The following is a 24,094-nucleotide window of genomic DNA, read 5'->3' as shown; positions in this document are numbered from 1 at the left end:
CCCCAGCCAGGCTTCGAAGTTTGGTAGAATGGCACCGACAGTGCGTTGGCGTGCGTTTCTCTCCTCGTCTAAACGCTTGCGCCAATTTATTAATGCTTGCCGGTGCGCTTGCCGTCGCAGAATTCCGGTATTTAACCCGCCTGCACTCCTCTCGCAAACTGCGCGGGTCTGGGTATACAGTCTCGCATCCATGTCCGCCAATATATCCAGAGGCGGAAAACGAGCCAGAACAGTAGCCGCCTCGAAGGATATGGTGCGATATCCACGTGCAACCCTTATGGCTATCTTGCGCTGTACGCTATTTAGCTTCTTCCTGAGACGCTGGACACCTGAAAGCCTTTGCGACCATACAGGCGCCCCGTAGAGAGCTATTGATCGTACTACCCCGGCGTAAAGTCGACGAACCCCTTCTCGTGGCCCCCCGAGATTAGGCAGCAGACCGTGCATTGCACCAACTACTTTTTTGATTCTGGGGACAAGGCGCTCAAAATGTTCTTCAAATCCCCATCTGCCGTCCAAGGTAAGACCCAAATATTTTAGGTATTTTCCTACCTGGACATCTACGTCACCCACGCGAATCAACGAACTGGGTGGTTCCAGACGCCTGGGTAGCCCGTGGAACCATAGTGCCTCTGTTTTATGAGGCGCTACTTTAAGTCCGAGTTCGTGGATTTTACCCACTACGCAGGCCACCCCGGCCTCTGCAAGCCTTAATGCCCCCTCAAATGTGTCGCCTTCGGCTAGCACCATGGTATCATCGGCGTAGCAGACCATAGTTATACCAGACGGGACAGTAACACGAAGAACTTTTTTTTTTTTTTTTTTTTTAAATAGATATAGCGAGCAAGCGAGCAGGCGGGTCACCTGATGTTAAGTGATTACCGCCGCCCATGAACATTTGCAGCACCAGAGGAGCCGCCGATGCGTTGCCGGCCTTTTAGGAATTTGTTGGTCCGCCCCTTGAATAACCCCATGTTATAATCTAGTGGGAACACCGCCGATGGGAGTTGGTTCCACAGTTTGCACGTGCGTGGAAAGAAGGATCTGGCGCAGCGGACGGTCGAAGTGCACCAGACACCCAGATGGTGAGGGTGAAATTCCTTACGGTGGCGCGCGGTGCGGTTGCAGAAAAAAGAGGGTGGAATGAGGTCAAAAAGCTCTTCAGAGCACTCCCCATTATACAGGCGATAGAACACGCATAGAGAGCTAACGTCTCTGCGGTGCTCCAGGCTTTCCAACGAGCCGGTTAGTTTGGGATCGTCCACAAGTCGAACAGCCCGCCTTTGGATCCGATCAAATGGAAGGAGTTGGTACTGGGGTGCTCCAGCCCAAAGGTGGGAGCAGTACTCCATGTGAGGGCGGACTTGCGCCTTATAGAGTAGGAGCCTATGCTCGGGCGCGAAGTACCGCTTTGCTCTGTTGAGCACCCCAAGCTTTTTGGAGGCTAATTTGGCCTTGCTTTCCAAATGATCGCGGAATTGAACCTCGCTCGAAATGTGGACTCCAAGGATCCCAATGCTGTTGGAAGGTGTGAGGGGAGTGCTCTGAAAGAGAAGAGGCAGTGTAAAAGGGGACTTCTTGGCAGAAAACGCGCAAACCTGTGTTTTAGTTGGGTTAAATTGCACTAGGTTTTGTGCGCCCCATTCTGACACTTTACCTAGGCAGGTTTCTATGTCAGACACAAGTTTGGCTCTACACTCCTCCAGCACTGCGCGAGAAAGCTGTGTATGTCCTTTGTACAGGGCATCACCCGTACTGTCATCCGCATAGCAATGGATGTTGTTGTGATGCAACATGTCATTGATATGCAGGATGAACAGTGTGGACGATAGCACCGAGCCCTGAGGGACGCCAGCATTGACTGCTGCAACTGCGTCGTAAGCCAAGTTCCACAAGAGAGGCCCTAATACGGAGCCCTGTGGAACACCGCAGTTTACTTCTCTCCTGTGCGTGAGACCATCCCGCCCTGTATAAATAATTGATCTGTCGCTTAGATACGCCCCTACTATGTTGCGCAGGTATGGATGTGCCAAGTGCCTGTCGTTTTTCCCGTCATGCTTCCTTGAACGGAGTCATACGTGGGTCTCTTGTCACGGCTAAAGTGCCTGCAGTATTGGACCCAAATGGTTTGGCACGTAGCGATGGCAAGAGACCAGACGGTATGACTCTTGTCCCGTGGAAGCAAGGAAGGTCGCTTGTGTGGGATGCCACGTGTGTGGATACACTGGCGCTGTCACACGTACAGGCGACCTCTGTGGCGGCCGGAGCGGCGGCTACTAAGGCAGAAAGGGCCAAGAGGCGCAAATATGAGAATATAGAAAATAGTTTCATATTTGTGCCTTTTGGGGTGGAGACCATGGGTTCGTGGGGCGAGGATGCTAGATCCTTTTTAAAGGACCTTTCATCCCGTCTCACAGAATCCACGGGGGACTGAAGGGCTGGCAGCTACCTCGGTCAGCATATTAGTCTGGCCATTCAACGAGGTAACACTGTCAGCGTTCTTGCGGCACCTTGCCTCGTTGCGGTGGTTTAGATGATATTTTCGATCTGTAATTTTTATGTTCAATTGTTTAGATTCGTTATGGTTTTTAATAATTTGTTATGGCAGCTGATTAGCCGATACTCACGAACTTCTCACGACTATGAACAATTGAACAAGCGCCGCCATTTTCTGTGTTAAAAAATACACGTAAAACCGTAGGTATTTTCTCTCTATTAGTTTAAATTAAGGTTCCTTGCCGGTTCACACCGCTGATTAGATTAGATTATCTCATTATCTACTATATTGGTTCACACTTAACAGATAAAAAACTATATAGATCCTGTAAGGGTGGTAAATTGGGCGGAATGGAAATATACCCGGATACGGAATAATCTACCACCTTACAAAGATTAGAGGAAAAAAAAATAATTTTACTTACTTGATCTATCTACCTAGTAAAGAATAGAAGCTAGCCGTCGACTCCCTTGTAATGTATATGAGGTGTTATAAATGAAATTTGCTAGATGTTAGGCAAAATTGTTTTTAATGTAACTTTTACCGGGGTCGCTTAATACATAGTGATGGCTAATAATGCTTAGTTATTCTAGCTTAATGCCAAGACTTAATTTAGATACATTAGAATGTCTTAGGTAGATAGTACATAAAATCTATGTTTTAAATTTAAGATGCCATTGGCATGGAATAGACAATGACACAGTAAAATTCATAAAATTGTTTCAAAATAAAAGCTCAGTAGTAAAGACAGGGTTCTTACTGTACACATACACTAAGAAGGTTCACTAAACTGTTCCAGGATACAAACATTTGCTTACTTGTAGGTGCGAAGACTGCAAGGTAGCTGGACGGCATCGGCCAAGATCCAAAACTCAATTTATTTGATTCTTCACAACCGAAATGTTTCATTACAAAGATTTTCACCAAGTCTTATCCATAGAAATTAAGTTGCCAACGTGAATGTGCAAAAGAAATAAATACGAAAACCGAAAACTAAAAACGGAAACGCAAACGGAAACGCAAACGGAAACCCTGTAACAAAGAAAAACAAGATTATAATTTGTGCTGTGTGAAAATTTCGACACGTGGAATTTTCCCGATCAAACACAACTCACCTATTGAACTCCTGGCCACCAATGGTTTTCAGGAGTCCACCCACAACCCATTATCCTCATTTATTTGGGAAGGTAAAATAACTGGAACTGAAAGGGAAATCATGAAATTAGGATTTTCTCTAACCAAACCGCCATTTTGTCGAATCCACATTACTTGATTTTTCACTCACCATAATTGATGAAACATTGAAATACGTTAGGATGACTAAATTTATAACTATTGTATTTTCCCAGGCGAAGCCATGGGCGAAAAAGAGTGAGATTTTCCTGGAACGAAAAAATTCGTCTTCACATGTTGACTCCAGAAAAATTCTAAATCTCACCAATCGGTGTTGCCAGACGCAACCCGAGTGTGGCCGCTCTCATTTAGTTTGATCATGAAGCCAATTCATTTTTGAATATTTGCGGAACCTAAGGATATATTATAAGAACCGTTTTGTTAATGACTTAACAATAAACAAATGATATTATGGTTTTATTTAATTATTTTGTTTTATTTTTACGACAATTGACAACGAAGCAAACGCCATCTATTGTGGCTCGAATGAACTCTGAACATCGACCCACGCGTAGTTCTGCACCTTGATGCTAGGTGGCACCAACATACTTTGAACAAAATTGATTTTTATTAAAAGCGAAACGCTAGTTAGTAGTTCAAAATTTACAACGTCACAATCCTGCTAGCAGTAGTCACGGGTAACATTGTAAACGTGTCAAACAGTAAGTAGCCGGCTCTCTGGAAATAATGGCGTAAAAATTATAAAGAAAAACCGGCCAAGTGCGAATCAGACTCGCGCACTGAGGGTTCCGATAAATCAAAAACTACTTACTAGATCCCGTTCAAACCAATTTTCGGTGGAAGTTTGCATGGTAATGTCATAGAGTTGGGTAATGTAGGTACATCATATATTTTTTTTAGTTTTATCATTCTCTTATTTTAGAAGTTACAGGGGGGGGGGGGGGACACATTGGAAGTGTCTTTCATAGATACCCAAAACTCAAATTTTTTTTTTATCAAAATAAATTTGAGTTTCAGTTCTAAGTACTTATGGGGAACCCCAAAATTTATTGTTTTTTTTTCTATTTTTGTGTAAAAATCATTGTATTGCATGTAGGTAGTTTACTAATTGACATAATAAAGCAGTCACGATCGAGCAGATGGTCGTTTCACTACATGGTGATAGCGGTGGGATCCGAACCCACGCCCAGAAATCTCTCTAATGAGGCTCCCAACACCACTTCAGAATACCAAACCCTACCAGTTTCATCACAATCTGACCGAGCGACGGTTTAGCAACGCATAGAACAAAAGCATACTTGATTGATTTTTATTTATATAGATAGTTAGTTAGGTATAGGTACGTCGTAGGTACCACAATTTTACCCACCCATATATTCATCGTGCATAATATTCAGTTACGAAAGCCAGATGATATTCACTTCATGTAAAGTCGGGTGCAGCCTGTTTAAAGGCCGGACCTTTTCAGGAAATTCAGGAAAACTAATGTTTCTAAAAACTTAACTATAGTTCGCGACAGGTCGACATAGCAATTGGGGTATGAGGCGGGGGACGGCGCGCACACCCGCACAGCGCTATCCCGCACCAGGTTAGCGCGGGTGCTGTGCAGGTGTGTGGGGCGTCTCCACCCGATTGCCATGTCGAACTGTCGCAAACTATACATATACCACGGTAAGACCATACTAAAAACCTTGGTTCTATGTATCATTGTTTTTTATAAACATTACTAGGGCTCCATACCCGAAAGATGTCAACTGGACCTTATTACTAAAGCTCCGCTGTCTGTTAATGGGCTGTATCTCGTGAACCGTAATAGGTAGTTGAAATTTTCACAGAAAGTGTATTTCTATTGCCGCAGTGTAACTGTAACAACAATTAATAGATATTTAAACCTGGCCGCTTTGAACATTAAAAAACAATTATTAAAAAGTGTTCTTTCTTCTACGATGGTACGGAACCGAGTTATATGCGAGTCAGTGAGACTCGCACTTGACCGATTCTTTTTAAATTCCCACGTTGTTTGGTGATAACTCTAAAAGTATTTTTTGCAGTTAACTGCATTTTAGATTGATTGATGCGGCTTTTGTTAAATCAGGGTACGAAGAAGAAACAAAAATAATAAAATATTGATATGTTTTATAAATTATTTATTAAAATGACTTAAAATATTCAGAATAATATATCTATGTATGTAACATTAGTCTATCCTCTATCTACAATCGTGGCAGTGCTTAGGTATACCGATGGATTTATTATACTTTGTAAATACAACAACAAGCTCAATAATTCAATATACCTACTTATTCGTAAGTACCTACCTTATGTTTATGTATTATTTTATTTTTATACAATTTAAGTATAAATACATAGGTACCTACCACCTATATACCTACCCCGTATTAAAATGCCAATTTGATGAATGATTTGTGCTAAGTACTATTAATCATTATTATCATTAAAATCATATTTAATTTTAATTTCTGTTGATTGCCCATATGTATAAGTACAATTTTTAAAACTTGCAAATTTTACACTTTTTACGCACAAAAGGAAAATGTTAGATACATTAGATAGGTTGTGACTAGTGAAAATACATTAGGACTTAGATAGGTAGGTACAAATTAATCACTTTAATGGGAATATATGAAATAAACGATGCCTAACAAACGTAAACGTAGCTTTGTACCTATTTTATTTGTTTAAAACAACAAAATAAGTACTTAAATGTACAAATAATTAAATAATGTAGTTTTTCAATATATCTACATAAGTTCTTACACACAGGTGACTGGTAAAACGTCACATCCCTTATGAGGGATGTAGGGGAGGTCAAATGATATCACATGAACCCTCATCTTAGGACAAAAATGGACTGGCAAGGGTATCAAAACCAATAGGGTAGGTACTTTTCGTTCATTTATGATCGGCAGGTAACACTGTCTTATAGCACAAGTAGGTATAGAGAAAAATCCGAAAACCGTGAAAATTATGGTATGTAATTGACTTATATATTACTTCGTATGGACAGGGCCGTTGAACAAACAAAATGGCGCCGCACTAATGCAACCTCAGTAACGTCTGGTTACATCACAAAAAAAATCTTGTACGATGGTACGGAACCCTTCGTGTTCGAGTTTGACTCGCACTTGACCAATTTTCAAGTGTATAAATGATCGTTTTGATATCCAGAAAACTCGTGGATGTGTTTCTTTAATTTATTAAAAAATCTAATACCTACATATTGGTAACTTTTTATTATTTCTAAGTAGTAGACAATGGACATCTTTCGTAATTATGATAGTAGGCAAGTAATTTCTAAAATAAAAGCGTTGCGTATCTAGAGTTTTATGTGATTAATACTAGAAATAAAAAAGTTGGCAATGCTTATGCAGTTTTAAAAAGTACTTATGTAATTTGAATAAATAAACAAATCCTCGTTTGTTTTGAAAAACACAAAACAATCTTAATCCAAACAACATTTTCTCCCTAAGGTATTTAAGTAGGTAGGGGCCTTTTTAGAGCGTTTGATTTCCCCTACAATCCTTTAACGGGATTGTAACGTTTTACCGGCCACACTGTAATCTATATATTGAACCCTAGTTTTATAGCTTTGGTGAATATTTAAAAAATCTAAGTAGGTTAGTTCTAGAATTACGTTAAGGTACACATTACGATGATTTATTTTGTCGAATCACATCGATAAATCTCCACTCCAGTAAAATTACTAATAGTTAATTTCACTGGTATTATGCATCCGTACTTTTATACTTACATCTAAAACTAGATACACGACAGTGTGTTAGCCATGTTCGAAAAAAGAACAGCGCGACGCACTGCACTGGCAGTGTGTATTATTTCGTTAACGAAATAAGTGTAAAATCATTAGGTAAGTACACCATATACAAGCTATGCTATGAAGTACTCCTTCAAAATCACGTTTTCCTAGTATTTTTTTGGTTTAATTCGATAAATTGATTAGTCTGTACTAATTACTTACTCATAAAATTCTATATTACAAAGCTCATGAAATAGTGCTGCTTAGGTGAATGTTATGTAGGTAGGCATACTGTGACTTATTTTCTTATAATTGGCAAAAAAAGCTATGTTAAAATGAGGTTTTAGATAATAATGGAATAACAACTGAATTAAATAATTTTTGTCTGGAATTAATTGGAGGACACATGAGAAGAAATATTCGGAGTATTATCTATTAAAATAATTGAAGATTATTTATCATTCAGTACGGTCGAGAACTGTCTGTATTTTTTATGCACACCGCACACCTAGATACTCGTTGCAAGAGCCGGCCAGACTTCAGAGTTTCGCGTTCTGGCATCGCAAACTGTTTGTTGTCATCTATCGTCGTAAGCCAGAAACTAAGTCCGTTTGTGAAGTGATGACAAGTGCCACCTTCGCCGTTACATTCGATGAATGGCGTCGCTCGGAAGTCTTCAAGACACGACCCGGGGCTTGCCAACGCCTGTCCACCGCCTTGTCCTCCAGCTCCAATATGCTAAAACATTTTTATATGAAGTGAATCTGAGTTCTAAAGAAAATGTGATTTTCAGGATTTTTAGGGTTCCGTATCTCAAAAGGAAAAAAGGAACCCTTATAGGATAATTAGTTGTCTGACTGTCTGTCTGTCTGACCGTCGTGTTTGGCAAGAAAACCTAAAGGGTACTTCCTGTTGACCTAGAGTCATGAAATTTGGTAGGTATATTAGGTAGAGTGTATAATAGGTCTTATAATTTGATGAATTATTTTTAATTTATCAAATCACTTATAGATGACGCTGTTGTCATTATCTTGCAGTGTTGCACACAAAACTGTTAAAGTATCTTGTACGATAGTCGGAACCCTTCGTGTGCGAGTCCTACTTGCAGCTGTTTTTTTTAAATCTTAACTTAATATTCTAACTATTTTACTATGTGTTGGTAACTAGGGTCCGCGTAGATTTAGGTTTTTAAAAATTCCAAAGGAACTCTTTGATTTTTCGGGATAAAATGTAGCAGTCATGGTGGTCCGCGGGACGCAAGCTATCTCTGTTCCAAATAGATGAAGGCTCGTGATTTTGTCCACGTGGATTTATGATTTTCTTAAAAATCCGCGTAAAGTTAGCAGACAGATACAGACAGATGGACCGATTTACTTTTGCATTTATAATATTAAGACTAGATTAAGTAGAGACTTAGATTAAACTCACCATAACAAAACTGTATCCAATCCATAATGAGTTCCATCCTTGTGGACAACTTGGAATATCTAGAGTTTGACTGTGAACCGCTATAACGTTGGCTGGAACTTCACAGACTACACATCTTGAAATATATGGAGCGATTTCTTGACCTTCTACTGGCATCATAAGAACAGGTTGATTAGTTGATAACCAATAGCTCCGATCGTTGCGACTCGCATAGTGGCACACATTGTTAAGATCACAGAACAAGAAGGGCATAGTGCTAAATTGTCTAACACATGAACCTGCAAAGCCCAAGTCTTGATTATGCGCTTTTTCGTCACCATCGATGTACAGAAGAGAATATCCATCCCATAGCTTAACATGGCCGGGTTCACATTGAGGTATAATCTCAGTTTGACTGTGTCGAACTAATAAAATTCCTGTTAAGTAATCTGTATTCGCACAGGATGCTCCTGGAGTACCAGGCATGCCTTGTCTGCCAGTTAGTCCTATATCACCCCTTTCACCTTGTAAGCCTTGTAATCCTCGAGGTCCTGGAGGACCTGGAGGACCTATAGGTCCTGGTAATCCTACATCACCCTTTATTCCCGGATTACCGTCTAAGCCCCTCGCACCTGGGGCACCGTCACGTCCTGGAATTCCGGCTAAGCCAGGTGGACCCTGAGGTCCTCGTTCTCCTTTATCACCATACACAATAGCAGCGGCTTCACCTTTGTCACCTTTCTGGCCGAATAAACCTGGCGATCCTATACGTCCTTGGTAGCCTCGATCTCCTTTCTCACCTTGATCACCTTTTTCGCCGGCTTGTCCAACAAGACCATCAAAACCACGTTCTCCTTTATCACCCTTTTGCCCTTGCTGACCATTAATACCTGGAGGTCCTGGTTCCCCTTTAGACCCAGGCAAACCAAAACCTGTTGCTCCTTTGTCACCCTTTTCACCTCTGAGGCCCATTACTCCCTGCTGTCCTGGAGCTCCTGGATTTCCATCAAAACCAGGTGGTCCTGCAATTCCTTCACGTCCATGATCTCCTTTTTCTCCTTGCACGCCAGGAGATCCTGGTATTCCTGGCCGTCCCGTTTGTCCTGGAAGGCCTGTTAAGCCTTGGTCTCCCTTTTCCCCAGGCGCACCCGGTAATCCGGGTCTTCCATGCTTACCTGGTAATCCAGGTAAACCCTTTTCGCCTTTGATAGTAAGACCAGGGCGGCCTGCAGGGCCAGATGGTCCTCTATCACCTACAAAAATATAGTAATTAGGAAAATAGGGTATTTCATATAAGAATAAAAAAATCAGGGGTAGATAAGCTGTTATTCAATAAATATTTCTCTTAATATTCATGCGCACATTCTAATAATAACTTGTTCAACATGGAAATTTTGTATATTAATTACATACATAATATCCATCTGGAATAATACACCCTTAAAATAGTTAAACAATTTTGGAAATCAGATGAGTAGTTTCGGAGATTACCTCCTACATCCAAACTTACAAACTTTACTTCTTTAAAATAATATTATAGTGTAGATATTGCAAATTATGCGAGAACACAACAAAATGATTACCTTTCATTCCAACCTGGCCATATCGACCCATTTCTCCTTTAACCCCAGCATAGCCACGTTCGCCTTTTTCTCCTTGTAAGCCTTGAAGTCCTTCGTCACCCCTATCACCTTTTTCACCTTGGAGTCCTGGTATACCAGGAGGCCCGATATCACCTCTTTCTCCTTTAATATTTATAGATAGGCCCGGTAGTCCTCGATCTCCTTTATCTCCATTGAATCCTACGGGCCCCGTTAAACCTGGAGGTCCCTGTATTCCACGATCACCTTTTAATCCATCCAAGCCATCACGTCCAGGGATACCTCTATCGCCTCGCTCTCCCTTTTCACCGTCAAATCCTGGCATACCCCTCTCGCCAGCTGCACCCGGACTACCATCTAAGCCAGGAGTGCCCGGTGGACCAGCTTCTCCATTGATTCCCCTTTCTCCTTTTGGTCCAGTTGGTCCCGGCATTCCTTTATCACCTTTGGGTCCCATATCACCCTTAGCGCCATCGAACCCGGGTATACCTGCGTCACCCTTCGGACCAGGAGCTCCAGGCAATCCATATCCTGGTTGACCATATTCACCTTTGTCTCCCTTTTCCCCATCTCTTCCAGGCAAACCATCTAATCCTCTTAAACCATCGAACCCACGTTCTCCTCTTTGACCCTTTTCTCCTGCAAATCCGGGTTCTCCTTTTGGTCCCCTTGGACCTGGTAGACCCATATTTCCTTTCTCTCCTAGAGAACCGGTTCTGCCAGGGTTTCCAGGTGGGCCTTGATAGCCTTGGTCTCCTTTTAATCCAGGGATACCTGCTGGTCCCAATGGACCATCAAAACCTCGCTCCCCAGGCTGACCAGGATAACCTCTCTCTCCCTTTTCACCCCTTTCACCTTGGCTTCCATCAACCCCAGGCTGTCCTGCTAAACCCGGACTTCCACGTGGGCCTGGGAAACCTCTTGGACCATCTGGTCCTTGCACCCCCGGTTCACCCTTAGGTCCAGGTAACCCAATAACTCCTGGCTTACCAGGTATTCCTTGATAACCCTGTTGTCCTTTCGGTCCGTCTCTTCCAGGTAAACCAGGTGAACCCGAAAATCCGTGAGGACCAATTGGACCAGGCTCTCCTTTTGGACCCGGAGGGCCGGAAAAGCCCCGTTGTCCAACAAAGCCCATATCTCCTTTTTCTCCATGTAAACCAATAGGACCTGGAGGTCCATCACTGCCAGGAATTCCAGGAGTACCTCTAGGTCCTGAATTTCCTTTATCACCTTTTAAACCAGCTGGCCCTGGTGGTCCTGGCATAGATGGTCCTATTTCACCTTTATCGCCTTTGAAACCAGGTATTCCTGGAAAGCCTCTTGGCCCTATTTCGCCTGCAGTTCCTGGGAATCCCATTGCTCCTAGGTCTCCTTTGTCACCTTTAGGACCAGGTGGGCCTCGTGGCCCAACTGGTCCTGCTCGTCCAGTAATACCTTTTTGCCCCTTTTCTCCAGTTAAACCCATTTGACCTTGGTCGCCTTTTTGACCGGGCATACCTAAATAAAAATGTTTTTTAATATTAAGATCTCGATGGTATAAAAATAATGGAGTTGTACAAATACGTTCCTATTATACCAAAACAGCAATCATGGAGTTTTACTAACTATACTTTGTTCAAATTTTACTAAAAGAGTGGACAAATAGGTCAAACACGACTTGTTTGCCTTTTATTTTCAAGCGAATTCTGAATCGTCGAACTATTGACTATGACATGCTTGAGAGAAAATTTGAATGAGATATAGCTGTCTTTCAGAGTGAATCAACAAAGATCGTTTGACGCTATAAATAAACAGGTGCAATATTTGTATGAAATAAAAATAGTTTATACCTATAGGCCCCTGAGGGCCAGGTGCTCCTGGATTTCCTTTATCCCCTTTGGTTCGGACTTTTAATTCGAGAGGGCACTGTCCTGGTTCACCTTTAAGCCCAGATCTTCCTTCGAATCCTTTATCACCTTTCTCACCTTCTTCACCTATTTCACCTTTCTCGCCTTTTACCGAAGTTCCCTTTGCTCCCGGTGTGCCAGGTGTACCATCAGATCCAGAAGTACCATCTAAACCAGGTGGTCCCATTCTACCCATATCGCCTTTCTGTCCAGGCATACCATTGAGCCCACGATCTCCAGTTGGGCCCTCAATACCTCTTTCTCCTTTAGGACCCATAATACCCTTTTCACCCGGTGCACCTCTTTCTCCTGGAGGTCCTTTTACTAAATTAGATGGGATAATTGCATCAGTTCCCCTTTCTCCTTCTGGTCCCATTGGTCCCTCATCGCCTCGTTCACCCTAGATATTTTTTCAAATTTAAAGAATATAATTAATTTAAAACTAAGTTATAAAGCTAGCTGATCCCCTACGAATTTTCTGATAAATTTCTGATCTTTTGGTAAGAAACTTATACTATCAAGACTATACTTATAATAAAACTGTAACTGGACAATTTCTGTACATTAAATATACTTTGGAAGGTGGTGGGGAGCGGATGGATGAGGAAGGCGGAGGACCCTGTTTGGTGGCGCGCTCTTGGAAAGGCCTATGTGTGACTGCCCTAGCAGTGAACGCAAACAGGCTGATAGACTCCAAAATAATTTTTTTTTGAATTTTTGTCTGTCTGTCTGTCTGTCTGTGCCCGCATCACGCGAAAACTACTGAATGGATTTTAATAAAATTTGGTACAGTGGTAGCCGATAGTCCGGGTTAACATATAGGGTAGTTTTTATCCCGAAAAAAATTAGGAATTCTTCGGGATACCGGATCAAATTTTTTATCGATTTTACTCCATAACTTTTATACAAAGGTTATACTATCATGTTGGTGTCATGCAAGTTTGGTGCAGATTTGATGAATAGTTTCGGAAATAGGGGACGGAAATCCTCAACGAGTAACGCGATCAGTATAATAGCTTGGTAAAAAGTATACTCTTAACCGTAATACATAGCATATAGCATACAATCCATTTACATTTCGTCCCTATTATTTAGTAACAGGTTTGATTCCGAAAAAAAATTGGTACGCACCTAAATTTCTTAGTGCAATTCAACACGGGTCTCATTAGTATTCAGAACATTTCAAGAAGAATCACTACCAAGAAGTTCCCACGGGATATTTAAAAACCTAAATCCACGCGAACGAAGTCGCGGGCATCGGCTAGTATTATAATATAATGAAAAATATTTTCACCTCTCCTTTCCATCCTCGCACAGCTACTGCTACCAAACTCTCTCATTATATCATAGGGAGACCAAGGGCTATCAACCACCATAATCTGCGTCAGAATGTGAGTAATAAAAACAGCTAAAGAAAAGAACAAGATACATACCGGTGGACCAGCCGTCCCTGGCAGACCATTGATACCATCAGAGCCCCTTTCGCCACGTAGTCCAACTGGACCTTGCGGCCCACGTTCTCCGCGTGGTCCAGTCAGTCCGTCGTCGCCACGATCCCCCTTTGCACCAGGGGCACCAGGCCAACATTCATTACAACGTCCACCAAGATCTCCTTTCGGGCCGGGAGTACCGGGCACACCATCATAGCCTGGACTTCCTTTTTCACCTTTTTCTCCTGCTGGTCCCATTTCACCTGGCATTCCAGGTGTACCTAAAGTGGAATTTCCAGGAACACCTCGCAAACCTTGATATCCTCTTTCACCCTTCTGACCTTTATCTCCTGGGAGGCCTGGCATGCCATTATTCCCTCTGTCTCCCTGGAATTATAATGCATAAATTATTTATATTTGAAGCATATTATATTATTATAGATCACATATACAAATAATTAAAATGTATATTTTGGTTATTATGTAATTAAGTACAGTAAGTCACACTGTTTCTTTAAGAATGTAATTATTGTATTGGCACTTACGAAACTTCTCTATTAGAAATGAGAAAATTAGTTTAAAAAAATGAATGAACTTACAGGTATCGAAAAACCATCTTCTCCTTTTGGTCCCCTAGGCCCTTGCGGCCCGGTAGGTCCATCGTAACCTTTTACTCCAATTTCACCGGGCAAACCGTTAAGACCAGGTTCTCCCTTCTCTCCTTTCGGACCTGTCGGACCTTCAGTACCAGGTGTGCCAGGTTCACCTGGACCACCGCGTTGTCCCATGGGCCCTGGTTGTCCGCTCTCTCCGGGTCTACCATCTGTTCCTGGTGGACCAGCGGGTCCCGTGTAACCTCTCGGTCCTTGTGGTCCGGGAGGTCCACGCGATCCTGCTCGGCCACCAGGAGGACCAGGAACGCCTTTTAAACCTGGATAACCAGGTGTTCCATCTTTCCCAGGTTCTCCTTTCAATCCAGGTCTGCCGGGAAGACCAGCTAGACCATCATAGCCTCTGTCTCCTTTTTGGCCCATAGGTCCTGTAGGACCATACATTCCATCGCGACCCTGTTCATAGGAAATAGAGGTTGCTAAGATTATAAAAAAAAACCTAAAACTAATGTTTTATTTCTAAACGACCTCATTTAATTCACGTTTTCTTTTTATTGAAAAATTAAAGATATGACAATTTATTTCAGAATAAAATCTTTGAAAGTTCTGTATTTCTTAATTTCATTGAAATATGTATTTCTGCTTTTTAAATATAGTCAATATTTACTCTTTCTCCTGGGTTTCCCCTAAGGCCTTTTTCTCCTTTAATACCCATTTGTCCAGATAATCCGGGTTCTCCCATAGGTCCGGTATCTCCCTTTTCACCCATTCTACCCGGTTCGCCTTTTTCTCCTTTTGGTCCCATATCCCCTTGGACTCCCTTGATAGCACCCTTGCTGTCTGTAGAAGGTAATGTAAATCCTGGACATGCTGGCCCTCGATCACCCCTGTCTCCTCTATCTCCCTTATCTCCTGGAATCGCTTGCCCTGCCGATCCTTTGGCACCTTTGTCACCTTTAGGCCCGAAGGGACCCTGAAATGCGGAAACAAGTTAAATATTATGGACTAAGACTGCAAACATTTGATTTTTTTTTCTATATTTCTATGATTTTTAGTATTTTAATTTCAGTTTCAACTTTTTCTCTCAATACATAAACCTAGGCCAGGAGTCTACAAACTCAGGCCCGCGGACCAAAGCCGGCCCGCGACAGCGAGCGGACTGTAAATGCCCGATATTGGTTCACCATACTTCTTTATAAGTACTTTATAAAGAAGTATGGTTAAACATATACGTAATGTAGGTTGTGTTGTGTCCCCACTGGTTTTGTATGACTTGACCACTCAAGTCACACAAAACAAATGAAATGTATTTAACTTTCCCATTGAAAATTACATTTTAACGTAATTATACCTAAATAAGGTAATTCACGTAATGAAATTAAACATCCATACTAATATTATAAATGGGAAAGTGTGTCTGTCTGTCTATCTGTTTATCTGTCTGTCTGCTAGCCTTTCGCGGCCCATCCATTCAACCGATTTTGACGAAATTTGGTACAGACGTAGCTTGCATCCCGGGGAAGAACATAGGCAATCCCACGGGATTTTTAAAAACCTAAATCCACGCGGACGAAGTCGCGGCCATCATCTAGTTAGAATAAGTATGATTTAAGTAGGTAGCTGTTACTTTCCACTGACTATAATTTTACATTTTATTTATTTGTACCAAAAATTAAGAATAGAAATATGAAAACAATAAAAAGTGGACAGGGAAAAATTTATCTCTATAAGAGATTTCTACCAGTGACTCTTGGCAGTGGGAGAGGTTGCAAAGTTGTAGAAAAGAATAGGTACAACAAAGACAGAAGGTATAGCAGTTGTAGATCAAGTTTACTATTGAAATTATTATTAGCAAGTCTATAATTATGTTTTGTAGATGTTTACCTCTGTCAATATTAAGTAATTTAGGATTATGCTAATCCATACTAATATTATAAATGTGAAAGTGTGTCTGTCTGTCTGCTAGCTTTTCACGTCCCGAACGGTCAACCGATTTTGATGAAATTTGGTACAGAGTTAGCTGATATTATACGGGGAAGGACATAGGCTACTTTTTATCCCAGAAAGTTGAAGAGTTCCCAAGGGATTTCAAAAAACCTAAATCCACGCGGACGAAGTCGCGGGCATCATCTAGTATTATAATAAGTTGATAAAGTTCTTACCAATGGCCCAGTGTTTCCTTTAGGACCAGGTAACCCTGCAGGACCCGTTGGACCAACAGGACCCTGAGGACCTTGCATACCATCAGCCCCTGGTTCTCCCTTTTGTCCTTTTGAAAACCGTCCAATATGAGCTGCTTCTCCTTTATCACCTTTGTCTCCTTTTGATCCAGGAATTCCACGAGGACCTTGTGGCCCTTTAGGTCCCATTAATCCAGGTTCTCCCTGGAAGCACATAAATAATGTTACTTTGTACAAATGTAGCAATTTATTAACTCGTAAATACCTACAGGTTATTATACAACAAACAAACAGTACAACAAAAACATAGATATTTTTGAGGAAAAAATTCAATGATTTATCTTCTCAAAATTCAAAAAACGGAATGGAATGAAACTACCCGGCTTCCAAACTTGAATAGTTAAAGTCGAAAAAACTTTGGCTACCCTCTTTGAGTGGACTCTCGTGGAATGCTGCACGAGACATGTTCTCGTGCAACTTTTATATAGGTGTTTCGGTCACTAACTTATGACCCATGCTTGTAATATAACACTCCAAAGTGGCTTTTAACTTACGTCCGTGCCATTACATCCATCTCTACCAGGCATTCCTGGAAAACCGGGTTCACCTTGCGGCCCTGGGGGACCCGTTAATCCGATAAAACCTTGTGCACCTGGTTTTCCACGTTCACCTTTTGGTCCCCTTGGACCTTGTGGGCCCACGTGACCTTTCTGTCCTTTTGGACCTTGCGGTCCTTCTGGTCCTTCATGTCCGGGAAGACCTTGCAGTCCTTGAGGTCCAGGTGAGCCAGGAAATCCCTATAACAAAAGTCGTACTTAAAGTGAAAGATATTTAGGTTAAATAGTGGATTTTTCTATATACCTACCTATGTATTTAAACGTTTAGGATCGATAAATGCGGTAACCAGAGAGCTGATAGGAGGGACTTGTGTTTTATAAAAGCTGAAAACAAACTTCCAGCTTATAAAAGCTTAATTCCCCTTAACAATTCCTATTAACTCACTTATAACGAGTACCCTGTACCCAGGTAACTAAAGAAAACCTAATAAATGTAGAATTATTTTGACCAGACTGACGACTACCGGATACCTATAGTGTTTGGCAGTTATTTGTGTGTGTGGTTCCCTTACAATTGCCAAACTACTCATTCTATTTTGGTAATGGTGTCGTTACTCGTTAGCTTCGTCCGTTTCACGTATAACGGTATATTATGACGTAATGACAAATTCAATATGGCGCACATGACCGACAAAAATACAACACTAAAAAAATCAACCTAAATAAATGAAATAAATGTATCGAGTTTAGTGTTCAATTGGAGATCTTATCCAAAATGGTAAATATGACAAACAAAAATACAACTGGAAAAACAAACTTGAGATAAATGGTTCAAGCCTAGTATTATTTCATGAATACCTAATGAATACCTACTCCTTGTTGTTAAAAGTCGGTTAAAAGGAAGTGTTGTATAGATTCGCAAAATACATTAGGTATATACCTACAAATAAACGACAATAACTTACTCGGTTACCCTTTTCGGCGAAGCATTTTGGCACACAACAACCGGGTGCCGTGCAGTTGCGATCAAATGCTGTTGTCCGCCTTCTTGTCTCAGGATCATAGACAGCAAAGTTTTGCCCAAAACTCGGAGGTTGACGTTGTGGCGGTTGTGATTCTGGGCGGACCGACGGCGGCGGCGATACGGGCAAGTCCGGCCTCCTCGACAAGCCGCGATAGTATGTATTCTCATCTACGGGTGGATTGTATTCATTTTGCGACATCCAGTCCGACCACGGGCTGTCCCATCCATCTTGTTGCTAAAGGAGCAAAAATGTTGTTTTAAATTTTATAAAGTATCCCATCGCCAGCCCACTAGGTACTGAGCACGGGTCTCCTCTTAGAATGAGAAGGGTCAAGGTATTCCGTCACGTTAACCTAGTGCAGATTGGCACACTTCACAGTTCACACACCTTTGAGAAATTATGGAGAACTCTTGGGCGTGCAGGTTCTCTCACGATGTTTTACTTCACCGTTAAGGCAAGTGATATTAATTGATTGCTTACAACGCAAATAACTCCGAAAAATTAAGAGGTGCGCGCGCCCGGGTTGAAAGCCCGACCTCCCGAATAAAGGCCGACGTCTTAACTACTAGCACACACTTTTAATCACCACTTTAAAATATATAGGTACTAATTCTAAATCTATAATACCTGACTTATAAAGAGAGAGAGCCAGCTAGACCTTCGTTATTTTATAAATCCTGAAAGTTTATCTGCGATCCTATTGTCCCCAGCAAAGGGAGGAACAATCAACGACTATGAAGTTTGGATTATGGTGGCTCTGGGAGATAACAGGTAATAAAGGTGTAAAAAATCTTACGTCAAAGTATAGTCTAATTTTTTTTGTATTTTCGGAAGAGTATTAGAAATCACGTCATGCATTGCCAGACACTCAGTATCGTGGCAACCCATGCCAGACGCCGAGATGTTAAAGTATAACAATTTATTATAGTTTAAGACTACGACACTAAGTATCTGACAATGCATGACGTGATTTCTAATACTATTCCGAAGAAAATATAAATAAATAGAGTTTATACTTTGACGTCAGTTTTTTTACACCTTTCCTACGTGTTATCTCCCAAAGCCACCATGATACAAACTTCATAGTCGCTGATCGTTCCTCCTTGTGTTGGGGACAATACGCAGAGAAACTTAAAGCTTTTATAAAATAACGAAGGTCTGGCACGCGCGGGTTCTTAGTCCATTACTAATAAAACAAAAGGTAACTTATTCAAAAAGGTACCCATTGATTTATTAAACTGTTTATTAGGTAAGTACCTTTTTTATTCCAATCCTGAATTTTGAATATTCAGAAAAGATTATTGTATTTTATTTTGCTATACCAAATCAAATAAGTATCTACATATTCATACATATCAACTGGCATTAGGTAGTATGTGCCAAATAGTGTCTATAGTAGGTAGATACCCGATATCATGCTGTGAATGCATTTTGCTCGTAAAATGATACCATACACTGCGAGGTGAGGTATAATCAAACTTACTTAGCTTAAATATTCGATTTTTTATACCTACCTAGTCTAATCTAATTCATTCAGTTGGGTAGATAGTTATTTTCGGTATGTTCTAGTATTATAATAAATGTTATGTACCTTTGATAGCCTTAATGGTTAAGACATCGACCTCCTTCCTCGTCGGGGGGTCCGGGGTTCGATCCCGGGCGCGCTCAGACTTTTCGGAGTTATTTGCATTTTAAGTACTAATTAAATATTACTTGCTTTAACAGTAAAAGAAAACATCATGAGGAAACTTGCATGTCTGAGAGTTCTCAAAAGTCTTAGGTGTGAAGACTATGGTCAAGAGAGGAGATCCGTGCTCAGTAGTGAGCCGGCGATGGGTTGATGATGATGATGAACTCTTATTCGCTACTGGGAATAATAATTTATAAATTAATTTATACTTTATTATTTATTTAAAATATACCCAAGCATGTCGGATACAGGCCAGCACCAACAGTCTGTAGCCTGATATAGCATGCTGGTGCTGCAAGGTTTCATATGCTACACCCTATCCGCGGAATGAAGTTCCCTCTGTTTGGCTGATACATTTGTATGGGATTACGTAACTGAGAGAGCGCTATACTAACTTCATTCCGCGGATAGGGTATAGCTTATAGTGGTTCACATAATTTTCATCATTATCACTCATCAACCCATCGCTGACTCACTACTGAGAACGGGTCTTTAGAATGAGAAAGGTTAATGATTAAGGCACACTCCACCACGCAGGCCAAGTGTGGATTGGCCGACACACCTTTGAATACAATATGGTGAACTTTGAGGGATGTAAGTTTTCTCACGATGTTTTTCTTCATCGTTAAAGCAAGCGATAATTAATTGCTTAAAATGCACATAGTTTCGAAAAGTTAGAGGTGCGTGCTGGAATCGAACCACGGATACCTCGAATAGGAGGCCAAAGTATCAACCACTAGAGTCTAGACTATCACAGCATTTTTAAAATAAATTAAGAAGTACATAGGTATACCGTCTTAAAAAGAAATCCGCCAATTTGGGATAGCAAAACTAATTTTTTGGTTTTTTTTGTTCGCGACTTCATCCGCTTGGATTTAGGTTTTAAAATTTTTTTGATTTTCGGGGACAAAAGTAGCCAATATTCGTCCCCGGGATGCAAGCTATGTCTGTACTCTAAACCCGACAAAATCGGTTTGGTACATAAACGGAATACAAATCGGCCGTGAAATATACTTATAACAGACAGTCAAACATACGAATTTTCGCATTTACAATATTAGTAGATATGGAATTCTTAAAAAACTATGCTAGTTTTCCTGAAAAGTTTACTCTCAAAACTGTCAGCTCTATCAACTCTAATTAACAATACAGATTCTATTCTATTTCAGATTTTTCGCTTTGCAAAGGTCCGATGGGGGGAGAGGAATGGTATTTTCTGACATTTTTCATCATCATTGCAATAATTGTAATAACCCATACTGATATTATAAATGGCAGTGTGTCTGTCTGTATACTAGCTTTGCACGGCCTATTTGGTACAGAGATTGCTTGCATGCCGGGGAAGGACATGGACTACTTTTAATCCCGGAAAATCAAAGTACCCACGGAATTTTTAAAAATCTAAATCCACGCGGATGAAATCGAATTTTAGGTTGGAAAATCATCATTTAAAATTATTCCCAATTTCAACTCCGTCAATACACTTTGACGGAAAGTACCTATTATATGTACAATTTACAATTAGTAAATAAATTTTAGTAAAGTACATACCTGTTAATATTACAATAAAGTACATTTTTTGAGCAATAAAACTTCCACGATTAAAATTTAGTATTGAAAATTTATTATATATTTTTATTAAATTTACTATTATCCAGCTACATGTGTAACTACTATTTTATATCAACGTTATTATCGAGAGACCATGACAATTTTTTTTTTAATTTTTGCGTCTTCCCGTCTGTTCTCGCATCTCGTTGGAACTACCTACTAAACGGATTTGAATGCAATTTGATTCACTTTAGATAGTTAATACTTTGGATTAGCACCTACCTGCCTACCTCAATGAGATAAAAAATAATATTTAGATTTATATCGAGAATCGAGATATTTTTAGGGTTCCGTACCTCAAAAGGAAAAACGGAACCCTTATAGTATCACTTTGTTGTCTGTCTGTCTGTCTGTCTGTCTGTCTGTCTGTCTGTCTATCTGTCTGTCAAGAAACTTACAGGGTACTTCCCGTTGACCTAGAATCATGAAATTTGGCAGGTAGGTAGATCTTATAGCTGACATTTGGGGAAAAATCTGAAAACCGTGAATTTAGGGTTAGATCACACAAAAATTAAATTGTGGTCATGAACTAATAATTAGTATTTTCAACTTTCGAAGTGAGTGACTATATTAAGTGGGGTATCATATGCAAGGTCTTCACCTGTACATTCTAAAACAGATTTTTATTTATTTTTATGCATCATAGTTTTTGAATTATCGAAAAAATACGACTGTAGTACGGAACCCTCATTGCGCGAGCCTGACTCGCACTTGGCCGGGTTTTTTTTACATTATTACTTAAGTAATTTAAGAATAAACTCTGATGCAAGTATGGTCCATACTAATATTATAAATGCGAAATTGTGTCTATCTGTCTGTTACATCGATACGCGCCCATCGGTCTAAATTCCAAAGTCTAAGGCCCAAAGGTCTGATTGACTGACTGACAGACTGACTAATCTATCAACGCACAGCTTAAACTACTGGACGGATCGAGCTTAGATTTGGCATGCAGATAGCTATTATGACGTAAACATCCGCTAAGAAAGGATTTTTGAAAATTCAATCCCTAAAAGGGTAAAACAGGGGTTTAAAATTTGTGTAGTCTGCGCGGACGAAGTCGGGGGCATAAGCTAGTATTATTAGAAAACATTTAAACTAATAAAAATAACTATTAACTCTAGGTACATACCTAAGTCGTAGAGATAAGTACAAAATGCTATTTTTAATTCAATATACCTACATTATTTAATCTACGAACTTTAATTTACCATATCTCTACTTATTGCCAAAATATAAATTTGCTGTGTTCTTTATAATTATATTTGTTAACTATTTTATAGTGACGGTTTGCGTAATGACGACACTTAACATCCGAGTGATAAACTTTGTCGGTTTCACGTATGAACATTATATATATTACACTAAAGATACATCTAAAGAAATAGATTGGAAATTATATTCCATTTTATGATAATGAATTTATGTATTTCGAGTACTTGTAGCTGCGATATACTTTACGCTGACCGGCGCAGTTCGCATTTTGAAAAAAATGCAAAAGGACGAATTTAAGCAGACGGACCAGTCCGCTCGCATGCCCTTTCCGCGTCCCGGCGCTCCCCAATTCCAGCAAGGTTTTTATCGAAAGTATATATCAACCTACCTATAACCATATTCGATGGTTGTCTTAATCTTTGATGTTTAAAATAAAATAACTCACCGGATTCACTACACTAATCGAAGCCAAAGCAGCCACCAACCTGTAAAAAATCACACAATATCAATTTGATTAATTTATTTTTTAATCAATTATTACCAACGATAATAAATTAGGACAGAAATGCTTTTTTTATAATTAGGTACCTATACATTATACAAATTACAAAATATATATTGCAACAAAAAATATTTTCTTAAGAATAGGTAGTTTGTATAAATATTGAAGCTTACCAAAGTACGTGGCCTGCCATGGCCCGGAGCGCGCGGCGCTTGTGTCCCGTGCGCGCGCGCCGTTTATGTCGGGATACTAAGGAAAGAGGAGACCTCGGGCGGCAGCCTGCGCGCCCCCGCCCCGCGGCGCGAGAGACGGCGGCGGCGCGGGAGTAGCCGCGGGCCCCGGCGCGAGGGCGCGCGGCCAGTAGTAGTGCGGCGCAGCCATGTCGGGTCCGGCGCGCGCGCGCCTCCCTGCGCTACACCTCGTGCCGGCCGCCCTTCTGCTGTTCCAATGGATCTCATCACCAGTTTCTGCGGTGAGTAGGCTTCTTTACTAGACCTCACAATTTTTGTATCTCATCTTCATTGAAAAGACTTCAACGGGTTCGCTGCTTTCGCACCGTACATTAAAAGCTGAACGTCTGTAAAAATAACAAAAACTTAGTTTTGTTTTCATTGTAGATCTATGAAAACCCGAAGGAAAACCCTGGAAAATTTAGGTCTATAATATTTTCTTGTTAGTTTAAGCAATAACTTACTGTAGGTACCTAGGTAATAGTTTTGTCTAAATAATGAAGGGTGAGATCGTGGCATGTACCTACCTAGGATAGGATAGGATATGATAAGAGTGAAGCTTGACATGGGAATCGAGATAGAACGTCTATTTACTTCTCTCCTAGCATAAAACAAAGTTGCCTGTTGGTCTATTCGCTAATAACTTCTAAGCTTTTTTGTGAATTTCCATGCGGTTTCAAGTACTTCATCATAATTTATAACATTCCACAAATAACACTTTTTCATGTATAGGTATACTT

The 24,094-nt window shown here is 40.6% G+C and overlaps 2 protein-coding genes across 2 annotated transcripts in view; one reads left to right on the top strand and one right to left on the bottom strand.

Moving 5' to 3' along the window:
* Positions 1-5,761: 5,761 nt before the first annotated feature.
* Col4a1 (Collagen type IV alpha 1) lies at positions 5,762-23,505 on the bottom strand. The gene is given in 13 exon segments (XM_034973162.2): positions 5,762-8,144; positions 8,835-10,066; positions 10,397-11,914; positions 12,247-12,703; positions 13,737-14,120; positions 14,333-14,800; positions 15,012-15,317; positions 16,507-16,728; positions 17,079-17,321; positions 18,047-18,340; positions 23,068-23,107; positions 23,298-23,379; positions 23,382-23,505. Coding segments are annotated over 13 exon segments (5,646 nt in total). The 3' UTR covers positions 5,762-7,868.
* vkg (viking) overlaps positions 23,459-24,094 on the top strand; it is a 32,250-nt gene continuing 31,614 nt past the window's right edge. The window contains exon 1 of the mRNA XM_034971402.2: positions 23,459-23,596. Coding sequence (XP_034827293.1) covers positions 23,504-23,596 — 93 coding nt within the window. The 5' untranslated portion in view covers positions 23,459-23,503. The remainder of the gene's footprint in view (positions 23,597-24,094) is intronic.

The sequence above is a fragment of the Maniola hyperantus genome, chromosome 1 (assembly GCF_902806685.2).
Source record: "Maniola hyperantus chromosome 1, iAphHyp1.2, whole genome shotgun sequence".
In the NCBI taxonomy this organism is placed as follows: domain Eukaryota; kingdom Metazoa; phylum Arthropoda; class Insecta; order Lepidoptera; family Nymphalidae; genus Maniola; species Maniola hyperantus.
Note: the sequence above shows the minus strand (reverse complement) of the source record. Positions and strands in the feature narration are given on the sequence as shown.